Below are 13,188 nucleotides of genomic sequence, written 5' to 3'. Positions count from 1 at the left end.
TGTTCTATCACAACGTTTACAAGTATGCTACGCGTGTTGTAGCCAGTGTCTTCGGTCGTCGCTTAAAAGTGGAAATGGGTGCAACTCTCGTAAATTTTGACACTAGAAAATGTGTCTACGAGACACGAGATGCCACGATCGTTATTCAAATGAACCCAAATTCAAAGTTGAGCTAAAATGCTGAATAGAGTCGTTCAAGCGGAAAATGTAGGCCAAATTGACCTAATTAATAGTGGTCATGCTGTACTAACTGAGATGCATCTACTCACCAAGTATCATTGCCCTACCATGTATAGTAGCTAGCTGAGAAATGGACCTAAACAAAAACACTTCGGGACGGACGGACAAGGGTAAATTTATATGCTCCTTTCATTTATGTGATCGGGGCATAAAAAGGATACAATCAACCACATTTAAATTTATTGTGGCAGATAACTATAGCTGTAGAAAATTTCAGAAAAATCATATAACGGTTTCCGAGGAGTTGCGTCCACATAAAAATAATAATTTAAATGTGACAGACGGACAGAAGACCGGACGGAGATTATAATACTAAGGTCCTCTTTTGACTCGCGTTGCGGTGGGGACAAAAGGCAAAGATGTGACTATTTGCATCATTCAAACTAAACATTAAGACACACGAAAGATGTGGACTCTAGCGACTTAATTTGCATAGAAAGGATAACATAATCCTTCAACAAATATCAAGAAGGAAAATTTAAGGAAGGGATACAACAGTTACATTATCTCATCTATTTTAGAATGGGTACCGATATGTACAGATATGTGGCTGTATTAAAAATCTCCACTCCCACAACTCTTTCTCTGTGCACACATACTGAAGAACCTTAATGAACGTGCTCCACCCCACCCGTGCAGTCCACAAATTTGACACACATGATCTTTATAGTCCCATAGTTTCAACAAAGTTGATGTATAATACATATATTCGGATCAGCAAACAGGAAGTAGTTAAGACTTAAAGTGATAGACCGGGAATAGGGATGCACGGTACAACTGACCATAACAATGCTTCAGACTAAATATCAAATCATTCCTTCATACACAAGCCGAGAAATCTTTTTTTGTAGTAAATTGTCTATAAAATATCACTCAGGCAATCGGTAAACAGGAATTAGATGGGTGACGGACCACGGCAATGATTCAGACCAAATATCAAACCATTCTTTCATACACAAGCTCAGAGGAATCTTCGACAGAAATCATTAGCGGACGTACGTACGGACGGACGTAGCACGGACGGAAGGACAAGGGTAACCGTCGACTAAAGACTGTTTTAATGGATGGAGGCCCAGCTATTGCATTTTCTAGTCTTTATTAAATAATCACATAAAACTTAGTAAAATGAAGCTGTAAGCCGAAAATTATTTTGTTGGTTGAAAAATTAAAAAAAAAAAAGACGTTTGAAACCTTCATCACATTTGGTCAAAGGAAGTTGCATATCATTAAAATGAAATAGGAGGAAAAAAAATAACAGGATTTTGTGTTCTGTTTTTATTGATCAATAAACAAAATCAGAGTACAAAATGCAGAAAAGAAGAACATTACAGAAGAAACATGGTAAAAAGAGAAATGCTGAAAACTTCGGAAACACGCAAAAGCTACTAGAACTCCTTATTAATTCGTTAATGTGGTCAGATGCTCAAAAGAAAGCAGGGTCCTATATCGGAAATAATAACGCAAACATCAGTCACCTAATACCCTTCCGAAGTATTCAACCAAATATTTTCGGCAACATAATTAATCCTTTGCGTTCTACATTTGAGTGAAAAATAACAAACCAAAACGTTCATTTAAGTTCCAAAATAAACGTGGAAGCTTCAAATATATAATCTGCATCTTCTGATTAAATGTATGCAGCTCAAGTTGATCCGGTGAGTCCAGACGTACGAACGGACGGGACGGACTACTATAGAAACTAAATAAGGATTCCACCGATAGGAGCCAAGGAAGGCCATTTATGGACGAAAGTCATATTATTTATAACAGTTCCTTTATTTAAGATGAAATTTCGGGATATTATGAATATCATACGTTACCTAGCTGGAAAATTGTATCTGTCAACGTTTTCCCATTTCAGAGTTAACACATTGTATTTGTCGTCATCGCTCGTGGAAGTCACTGAACGAGATTCAGGCTTCAATATATCTGGATAAGGTGAGGAAAAACTTTCTGAAGATTGTTATTGATTTTGATGAAGAAGCCATTTTGAACTTCGAGTTCGTGCAAAACAAACTTTCAGAGAGTAAAACGTAAACGTATGTATACGGAGAAGTACAAAATTTCCGGAATTGATGGTTTTGATATCGCGAATTACTTTATGGTGTATATTGGAGTATCATTATGTATTAAAAAGGATAATGTCATTGCATAAAACCTTTATTTCATCCTTTAAAATGTGTGTATTTATTTTTGTTACTTTTTCCGAAAGTACGCAACTGCGTATTTGCGTATAGGCAGCTACGCTCCTGTTAGCTACAGTAACTATACTGATATCTGTACACACCTGAAGATTGTGTGTAAACATGAAAGCGCTAGTGTAAATTACTCTGGTCATGTTGTAAATCAAATCAGGCCACACAATATGAAAATACATGAAAGTTTAGAACTCCTAACGGTCTCAGGGTCATGATATGTCATAATAATATCCCTTCACACTGTCAAGCGTGAGAAATGATCGTGAACGAACAGATAGAAAATTAAGACAGGCGTCACACTACACTGTCCCGTAGTCAGTTGACACCAGCTATACTTATGAAGACGGAAACACAAAAAGGCCATATAATGGTAAAACCGAAATTTATATCCGATCATTCCTGAGAACCAAATAAACTGATAATGGAAAATGTAGATGTAAAAAGTACCTATAATGGTCAAATTTAGATGTAAAGGTAACAGAAAACAATTAAATTTAGAGATTACATTTAAATAAATGAGCGCCATATTCGTTGTTCCAATTATGAAAGAACTAGATACCGTTAAAAAGGAATCCATTACTGTGTGCCCCCCTATGGTAAATCTGGTAAACATGCTGTACATCAGCCATGCATTAAATAATCAATTTGACCTTGAAGTCAAGGTTCAAGGTTAAATGTCACCAATTATGTCAGACAAGACACTGTTTTTAGCTGATCTACCTGTATGCCCGATATCAAAAGCATACAACAAAAGACAAAGCAAAATTACAGCCCTGACACGATTTGTTACGGAATGACAGACTGATAGTTAAAGTGCGTCCGTTACTCTTAGTGGCGGCATTTAATTAATGTATCTCTCCATGTTTAATATCTTACATCCACCAAAATTCAAGATAAAATGGTATGTGCCGTTTCTTCAATACAGACAGTTATGACAAGGTGAATATTATAACGATTTAAAAAACCTGTGTGTGTGTGTGTGTGTGTGTGTGTGTGTGTGTGTGCTTAAGTCCGCTACAAAGCTTGACATCCCTCTTTTATCCGATACTCCTCCAATGACATCAAATTAGATATTTTCACAAAATTGATTAAGTGCTGAAATTGTGCGACTTTTATCGACTTACAACTTAGAGGGTGGGTATCCTTTCTCCCTTTCATCCATTACGCAGAATGAACCCATCTCTTATCAGTTTCTCTTCCTACACCACTGATTGGAATGTGTAGAACTTTCACACAATGGTTTCTACATATTCCCATTTTGCACCACTTATAATAGATTTTTATCCAAATTAATATCCAGAATACTAAACTTTTTCATTTACGCTAAGGGGCGTGGGGTACCCATCTCTAATCTGTAACCCATCCAACACCACTGAATGGAATTTAAAGAAACTTTCATTCAATGATTAATACATATAATCATTGTGCACCTCATATTTTATATTTTGATCAAATTAATTTAGGGGTATCATATAACAAAATGTAAACTTAGTAATTTATGAATATTTGGCCATGGGGCATTTATCTCTTATCTGTCATTTCTCCTACCTCAATGAATAGAATTTTAAGAATTTGTCACAGAATATTAACTAAACAAAGAAAAGTACACCTCTTAATTAGATCATGATCCAAACTAATTTGTATGACAAAAGGGTCAAATTATTGAATAATGGCGCTGGGATGTCAATTTAGTGAGCATTGCTTACAGTTTCCCTAGTTTTTTTCGGCTTTTTTGGTACTAACATAAATATATTAGCTTTGTAGAACCTCGACATAGAATACAATACATGACATGACATATAAACAATTTGACACAAACTCATACAACATAAAAAGAGAACTGTAGGTTTTATAAACTGCTGACCATATTAAAGCAGAAAATGAACATTAAAACAAAACAATGCTGGATGCCCCAACAGATGTCAAATCCTGAACAAATGGGGCAGATATGGACACAAAATTCACTTACATTGAATAAATAACCAGATTTAACAAAGTGGCATTGAAGTTGTCTTATTCTTTTGAGTTGTTGAGTAGTTATTGGAAATCCAACTTTTTTATGATCAATAAAGCCTCAGAAAATCAGATATTGATAACAATTGAAGAGGGAACTAACATCAAAAGAAATGAACTATTTTCTGAAAATTCATGGAAATCGTTGCAACCACTACTGAGTTATAGCCCGTTTGAAACCCCTTTTTTATGAATGAAGTCTAATAACTCTAAATAGAAAAATTGGAAAGGAGGTTAGATCAATATAAATAAGTAATCCACCAAAGTTTGCACAAAAAATAGTGGCAGCATTTTTGAGTAATCTTCGGAAGTGTGAACGACGGACGGATAAACGAGCGGGCAGAAACTGGTATCCCACAATATGTCCTATCTAGACTGACAGGTGTTTAAGACAATAGAAGTTGTAAAAGAAATGTTTGGCAAGGGCATGTAAATATTTGGCACAAGATTAATAAACTTGATAACAAAACAAAACAGGATATACATAACAAATGTATATGAGAGTGTAAGCCAATACTGATATAATCATATTTTACGAGCGACACATCATTTATGACAGTTGTTTGTTAAACTGGTTGACGTTTGTTTAACTGCGTGTAACGTCTGAAAGCTCACCTGCATAACTGAATGAGTGCAAGGCAAATTCTTCTCACCTAAGTTCAGTGTTCACTTTTCTAAATAAGAATGACTTAAAAATCAAATTATCATAAAGATATTATGGAGATTGTTCATATATAAGAGGTGGTATCCTTGTTTGTATAAAGTATTCTGTATCGTTTACAGATGTAGTGTGGTGTGCAGCAGAAAAATGTTCACGGAAGTGTACGTTTTCGGGAAACAATAAGAAATAGGCAACAGACGAATCTGAAGGAACTACCGTCACAGCATCATTCTGCCAATAAAGGTTACAGACAAACAATTCAACCAATGAGCATTTGGAACGTACGCAAAAATAGTCCTACGCAGAAATTACCCCTGTTCCTCATAGTGCTGCGAAAAAAGTTCTCATCTCATTTAAAAAAAATTAAACAGTTTCTGAAAGGAAAAACATTTCTGTACATTTTATAGGTGCACTTTGCTTCTTGTGATGTGAAGCCTAATCTCCATAATGATTTCTAAATATACCCCTATCTTGTGAAAACACTGGGATTTCCCATGCTATTTATAGGCATTTCACTTCCAGTGACCAGTACTGCACTGCAAGTCTGCTAACCCCACATGCCATTCTGAGGATTGTGAGATGACATATGTAGAATCATGTTGATATATAGTCCTCTGCAGGTTAAAGTTAAGATAAAGTCCAGAGAAGCCATTGAATATTGTGAAATTAGCATAGAAGCCTATGGGAAGTGGAATTAGTGGTTTCTAGCCTAAAGCTAGTCGTTATCGTTATCCATTGTTCGTACAAACGGCTCTCCATACAATATATAGATGTTTACATTTCGACATCCGGATAACAGACGTTTTTCTCACAATCGTGAACGCTGTTTATCGAATGCATCGTGGGTTAGTATCTATATTATATCCTCAAAATATAAATTTCTTTCAACATAGACTAATACTTATTTTGAAATACACCAGTTTAGAAAAGTATTTTGTTAGACAACGTTTTGATGTTAAACAGCCTATTTATAAACTATATACGGAGCACAGTTCTGCTCATAATATATTTTGGTTGTTTGTTTGTTGGGGTTTAACGTCCGAGCAGCAATATTTCAGCTATATTAAGACGATAATTGACTTTGAAACTATTGATTTAATAGTAAATTGATTTTGAAAAAATTGATATAATAATTAATACATGTAGGTGAGTTTTAGAGATTTATATAAGGTTTTGCATGTATATTAATTTTATAAGTACCAATTTATTAAATTTAGAGACTGCCAATGATAGTGGTGATTTTTGGTGCCGAAAACGATGCTACATTTTGACCTAATATATTCATTTATAGCTCACCTGGCCGGAGACCAAGTGAGCTATTGCCATCATTTTGCGTCTGTCGTCGTTAGCTTTTTTCAAATATATTTTCCTCTGAAACAGCTTGACTAATTAGTATGAAACTTGGCATTGTTGTTCCTAAGGGTATCCTGCACAAACTATTCGTTTAAAATTTTTGAAATGTTGAAAAATCATGGCTGTCGTTATTAAAAATAGAACATAGAGTTCAAAATATATTTTTTGTAAATAACTCAAAAACAGTTGGATTTTGCAAATTCTGACATCAGATGATTTGTTCCCTCAACTATAGAAGAATGAAAGATGAAACTACTCATATGAGAACATGATATTCTGAGTTGACTGGCAGTATCGAATTTTTTTAGTCCAATTTTCAGAATGGCTGCCAATTTTTTGGCCATTTTAGCAGTTGCTCCGATTACAGGGATTTCTGGTTTCACGAGGAAACATGAAATTCTAAGTTGAATGGAGATGACGAAAATTTGTTCTGGGCGACCATTTTCAAAATGGCTGTCATTTTCCCGCTAATTTGTACATACTGTCATTTGCTTTAATTTCAATGATATTTGGTTTATATAATAAACATGGTTTTCTGAGTTGAAGTGCTGATGAAAATGTTGTATAGACGTGATTTAACTTCCTTTTATGTTCTTTTTGAGCAAATATAGTGACCTAATTCCAACTCACACCCGTTGGGATAACAGGGCATGGGGGCTTCTGTCCCAATTTTTTCCAGAGGTTATAAAAACACTTTGAGGACATTTCCAACATTTTACAGTGCCTTAAGTACTCAGTTGAACTTACAGCATTCATCAGTAGATGCTCTTTTTCAGCAATATTTTGTCAAATATGGTAACAAAGAATTATACCTTTACTTACTTAGTTAAGTCTCTTCGAGAGCCTGTTGTTGTATAAAGACCTGCACTTTAGAAAATACCATGCATTCATTTCCCATATTAATCAACCAATTACTCTTGTAAAGTGCCAGTTTCATGTACAATTGATTAGTTTTTATCACTAAAGTGCTACAATCAAAAGAGAAACTTTTTATCACTAAAGTGCTACAATCAAAAGACAAACTATAATTAAGACATAACTATTATGTCGGAATGAAATGAAAATGCAGTGAGTGGTCAACATGCATGAAATACTTTCTTTCTGATATTTATAAGATGAGCTACTCTGTATTCAAACAAAGTAGTATATATGTTACTCAGTGATAGTAATTATGTTCTAGAATTTTGTATATTTTGCAAAATATAACTGTGTACAGTACTGTGGTATATTTGGTGCAAAGTAATTAGCGACTAAAATAATCTGTATTCTTTAGTGTTTGAATTTTCCTCCAGTGAGTGAAGCCGAATAGAAAACAAGCTCATTTATATATATGGTTGGTATTTTTGTATAACCTAATTCATATGGAGAAAACCACGTGAAAATTACAACAATCAAAAAAGAATGAATGAGGCAAAATAAGAATACTTTTGTACAAAACAGTCACTATCAATGTCTTACACGAATCAGGTACTTGACAGCTTCTTCTGACTTAATAGCAATAATTTACGAATATATTCATTTTGTTGATATTGACATACAATTTATAAAAACTCAGAACAATAGATTAAATACACCTTTTTACTATATTTCAGCCATTCAGCATGACAGATGAAAGATTTGTATTGTATGTGAAGGCTGCTAGTAACGGGAAAGACGTCGGAGACTGTCCTTTCTCCCAGAGAGCATTGCTATTTTGCAGATTGAAAGTTCCATCCAATCAAGTAGAGATAAGTCCAGTGGACACTTCCAATAAACCACAAGAATTCCTCCAACTAAATCCGGAAGGAAAGGTTCCAGTGTTAGTGGACCGTGGTGCTGATAATAAAATCATTGCTGATTCCGGAGAAATTACGAAATATATAGATAGTATTTATCCGGAGGGAGACTTTCAGATAAATTACAATGGGCCAGCTTTAGTTGCATGCTCTGGTGTATTTCCAAAATTAGCAGCATTGTTGAAAAATAAAAGTCCTGACAATTCGGAAGAGTTAAAAGGTGCTCTACTTGCAGAACTGTCTAGAGTCGACGCATACCTGAAGAGTGAGGCTCATGAAGGAATGTTTTTGATTGGGGATAAATTGAATGAAATAGATTGTATGTTTCTACCTCGGCTACGTCACGTTGTCGTTGGTGGTGGTCATTATGCTGGTATCAAGATCCCAGACAAAATGGATGCCCTGCACAAGTACTTCGATCACGCGAACAAGAATGAGCTGTTCATGTCAACATGTTGTCCCGAAGAAGAAATTATCTATGGATGGTCAAAACACGCAAGTTAGAAAAAAATAAACAATGAAGTCTTTTTATTGTTGTTTTCTAAACAATTCATAATGCATTAACAACTATCCATTTTTAATGATCTTTAGTTCACATTCATTGTAGACAATTACTACTGCTAACTCTTTTAAATAGATGTTTAAATTATCATGATGAATTGTTGTATGATTAAGATAATATACTCCAAAAACAATATTTATTTACCTTAATCTAAGACGCCGCTCACAACTTTTAACTAAATTTTGGAATTAAGTGAAAATTAAAGGTTTATCATTATGGGCATAGGTTTTATATAAAATAATGATAAACACTGAATAAATGAATATATTTGTTACTATTTTTTCATTAATCAAATATTCTTCATAGAAAAAGTGGATATACTCATTCTAAATTTGCCAACAATGGGAACCACTGGACACAGCAATACTGGTTCAGAAGACGAAGAAAGTCCTACAACGAGCAACAAAATGAGCGAAAGTTTTTTTTTTAAATTTCGGAGCTCAGGTGCTCCAAAAGGGCGAGCAGCAGACATTATAATTTTTTTGTAAATACATGTATCTATGTAAAAAGTGGTGTTCAAAAGATCTTATATGTAATTTGTCGATTTCAGATATTTTCTAACATTTCCGTAATATTTCCTTTATTTACCTCCTGATGCTTTGTTGAATTCAAAGATATCGCCCAAGTGTGATTATGTTTGACGGGTCCCCTTTGCGAATCGCATCGGAGAGCTGCATTATTTTTGCTGGATTATTACCGGACTAAACTCACTTGCGATATGACGGGTGTCGCTGGCAGAGCAAGGCATACCTACCGTTTAGAATCACCTTTTGTCACTCCCGTTTTTTAGGAGTTCATACTGCTAGTGCTTTTTTGTGTGGCGCTCTGTTTTCCTTATCTTCAGTTTTTTTTTTATATTTAATTCTTTTATTCGGTTCGCTTTATTGTGTATATTAGTCATGGGCTGGGAGGGTCCACCGTGCATCCCCCACTAATCAACTTCATGCTGATATTTAGGTACTTTGATACCTCCCATTACCGAATCAATTTGTCGCCGAAGAATATTTTCTGATTCTTTTTCAGTAAAAGCTTATATTTTCCCCCACTTTGTCAAAAGCCAAGAATTTTGTGACTCAATTGTTTGAGCGTCTTAGCCTTCCTGGGATAGCTGTGTGAGCAAACTAAACAAATGTAGTTATCATCATATAGCCCAATGTCACAGCTATACAATGGTACCAGGAAATGTTGGGTAACGTTTATGTTTTGCGGTAAAATGAAAAAAAAATTGGTCCTACCCCGCCGAAAAACCGCTTAAATTGATATATGTTCCAATATCAAAACCCCTACAGTATTAATGCTTCAGTAAAAATGGCTTATTTGGTATTTTTTGTTCAGTGTTATCACGATTATACTTCTGGGGTTATTTTGATGAATTTGAGCGATTTTTGTAGTCAGAATTTATCCAAAAATGCGAAATGTGGGATTTCAATTTTTCGGTCAAAAGTCCCATAAATTCGACCCTATAAATTATTGCTCAAATAAAACGTCTCAAATTTGGCATCATTCGATAGATAATATCTACATAAATGAACCACGAAAAACTAATTTTCAAGAAAGGATTTAAAAAAAAAAATAAAAATATTACCCCTACCCCTATAAAACTGGTCTCGGTATCAAACAGAATTCTAATTCACAGCATACAGACATTGTAGAACTCATATCTTAGGTATTCATTATTAAGATAATGATATACCTAACATATCTGATCAATTCAGGCGCTAAGATTTCTCTTTTGGGGTGACATTACTATAAGATCGGAAAAATGGGATTTTTCAGAATTTTAGAATATTCTACTATATCTCCCGATATTGTCTTTTTTTAGAATACCATAGTTTAAACACTGATGTCTGATACGGTTCATTAATATAATGTCGTAGCTTCAAAATAAACCCAGGTAATAAATGTTAGAACTTCTCCAAGTCAAGTTAGGTGTAAAATTGTCACCTCTACCCATGATAAAAATGTCTCATCATGAACTAAAATGTTAATTTTTGGCATATAAACGGTATACAGTAGACATGATGTGTTCTAATATTTTAATTATCGATGTATTTAACATACTTGCTTACTTCATGCGCGTATTTTTTAGTTTCAATATGACAATAATGAGTTCTTCATAAAAAGGGGAATTTTCGGATTTTTACATTTTTCTTCCATTTCAACAGTATTTGGCATTTTTTTTCAAGTACCCTTCTTCAAACAAACTTTTGCATATACAAACACATCTATGTAGCATCGAAGTTTTCTAATGAGCCAAGGCATCGTATACTTTAACGTATTTCAAGCCATAAAGGCGAAAGAATAGTACCCTATATCCACTAAAATTTCCGTGAAAAATCCAGAATTCGTATGTGGTAGATTAGCAGTTTTTAAATGGTGTTGGATACACGCATACCAATCATTCATCGTAGCTGCTTTTTTGAAACCTTATATGTATAAAAATAATGATAGCAAACAAAATCAAATCATGTGAAAACTGTGATATTTTAAGCAAAAATCATCCAATTTACGTGCTAAAGTGCATGATAATCTCTTTTATTCCTAAATTTGTCTTTTTTGTAAAATTTTGTCGTCTTCAGGATAATAAAGGCATAATTTTGCTTGACAATGTGATTGATACAAGAAGATCTGTATAATATATGACAAAGAGACATTGCGTACAGTTCGTGTATGCTATAAACGATCATTTTCTTTCACATTGGGGCAGATTTTAGTGGGTAAGGGTACCATTTTTTCGTCCAAATGACCTACAATAGTATTAATTGTGCATTGCCTTGACCCATTATAAAGGTAAGATGTTACATAAATAGTGTTTGAATATACACAAGCTTGTTTGAAGTAGGGTACTTCAAAAACATCGCCCATTACAGGTTACAGACCACCAATTCAACCAATGAGCATTTGGAACGTACGCAAAAATAGTCCTACGCAGAAATTACCCCTGTTCCTCATAGTGCTGTGAAAAAAGTTCTCATCTTATTTAAAAAATTTAAACAGTTTCTGAAAGGAAAAACATTTCTGTACATTTTATAGGTGCATTTTGCTTCTTGTGATGTGAAGCCTAATCTCCATATTGATTTTTAAATATACCCCTATCTTGTGAAAACACTGGGATTTCCCATGCTATTTATAGACCCTTCACTTCCGGTGACCAGTACTGCACTGCAAGTCTGCTAACCCCACATGCCATTCTGAGGATTGTGAGCTGACATATGTAGAATCATGCTGATATATATTCATCTGCAGGTTAAAGTTAAGGTAAAGTCCAGAGAAGCCATTGAATATTGTGAAATTAGCATAGAAGCCTATGGGAAGTGGAATTAGTGGTTTTTAGCCTTAAGATGAAGCCATGGCAAAATGAAAAGTTTCTTGAAATAGCTTTAAACTACTTGAAGATCTTGTTAACTTTGCCATGAGAGGAATACACTACAAAAATCCTTCAAAATATGCATTTTTTTAAGTTATAGGTCCAAATTATGGAAAATTGGTCTTTTTGGCTGATTTTTATGTCCTATCTTTTAAAAAGTGTAGAAAATTTAGTAAAAATATCAAATATTAAACTTTGAGGGCTATATTTACCTAAATATGGTAGTAATAAGCACTTGAAATCAAGTTTTGTGTAGATTTGAGCAAAAATTAGGTTAGAAATGAGGAAAAACTCACTTTCATTACTGCGGTTAAGGCCATATAAGCATTCCCCTATGGCAACATGGAAAATCCATTATTGAGCACTTTTTTTGCTTTAGGTGCCCTTTACTGGTCATGTTTTAATGTGAAAACACTGTATTTACAAATTTAAAGCCAAATATATCACCTTTTGTGAAAATTTAAAGATTTAGGATTTTTGACATGTGATCAAGAAAAAGGGGGAGGCATGTCAGAAATAAATTTTTAAAAATAGACCAATTTCTCAGAAAATGATTACTTTTAAAATTATTTCTTCATTAATATTGTTAAAAAACAAGTTGTGATTAATATTTTTTATTTGAAAAGTCAGAAAAAGTTCTTTGCAAATATTTAATGCATTTCAGTATGGTAGAATATTTTCACTTTTTTGCTCGCACAACTTGGTTACCCTATATTTAAAAATCAAATATTTAAAAAAGTGCTCGTCACATTTCACTGAAACTTTGCAAATGCATTCAGTATGTGTGTAGGAAGATACCTGTATAGTTATTTATTTTTTCTAAGACAAAAAGTGACTCTTTAGGTTACAGACCACCAATTCAACCAATGAGCATTTGGAACGTACACAGAAATTACCCCTGTTCCTCATAGTGCTGTGAAAAAAGTTCTCATCTTATATAAAAAATTTAAACAGTTTCTGAAAGGAAAAACATTTCTGTACATTTTATAGGTGCATTTTGCTTCTTGTGATGTGAAGCA

The 13,188-nt window shown here is 34.0% G+C and overlaps 1 protein-coding gene across 1 annotated transcript; it reads left to right on the top strand.

The window, feature by feature from the left end:
- The first annotated feature begins 5,839 nt into the window (after positions 1-5,839).
- Positions 5,840-9,340, top strand: LOC148627156 (uncharacterized). The gene is made up of 3 exons (XM_088568793.1): positions 5,840-5,957; positions 8,058-8,739; positions 9,109-9,340. The coding sequence occupies exons 1-3, from the start codon at positions 5,883-5,885 to the stop codon at positions 9,288-9,290; spliced, it is 939 nt and encodes a 312-aa protein (XP_088424919.1). The 5' UTR covers positions 5,840-5,882; the 3' UTR covers positions 9,291-9,340.
- Positions 9,341-13,188: the final 3,848 nt, after the last annotated feature.

Source organism: Perna viridis, chromosome 1 (assembly GCF_037379345.1).
Source record: "Perna viridis isolate PV_CMFRI_1.1 ecotype Kerala chromosome 1, ASM3737934v1, whole genome shotgun sequence".
NCBI lineage: Eukaryota > Metazoa > Mollusca > Bivalvia > Mytilida > Mytilidae > Perna > Perna viridis.
Note: the sequence above shows the minus strand (reverse complement) of the source record. Positions and strands in the feature narration are given on the sequence as shown.

Bases quoted from the DNA above. Each gene is read 5' to 3' on its own strand.
- LOC148627156 (XM_088568793.1), top strand. From the start codon at position 5,883: ATGTTTACATTTCGACATCCGGATAACAGACGTTTTTCTCACAATCGT. The intron at 5,958-8,057 runs GTTAGTATCTAT...ACTATATTTCAG, and splicing joins GTTTATCGAATGCATCGTGG to CCATTCAGCATGACAGATGA. The intron at 8,740-9,108 runs GTTAGAAAAAAA...TATTCTTCATAG, and splicing joins TGGATGGTCAAAACACGCAA to AAAAAGTGGATATACTCATT.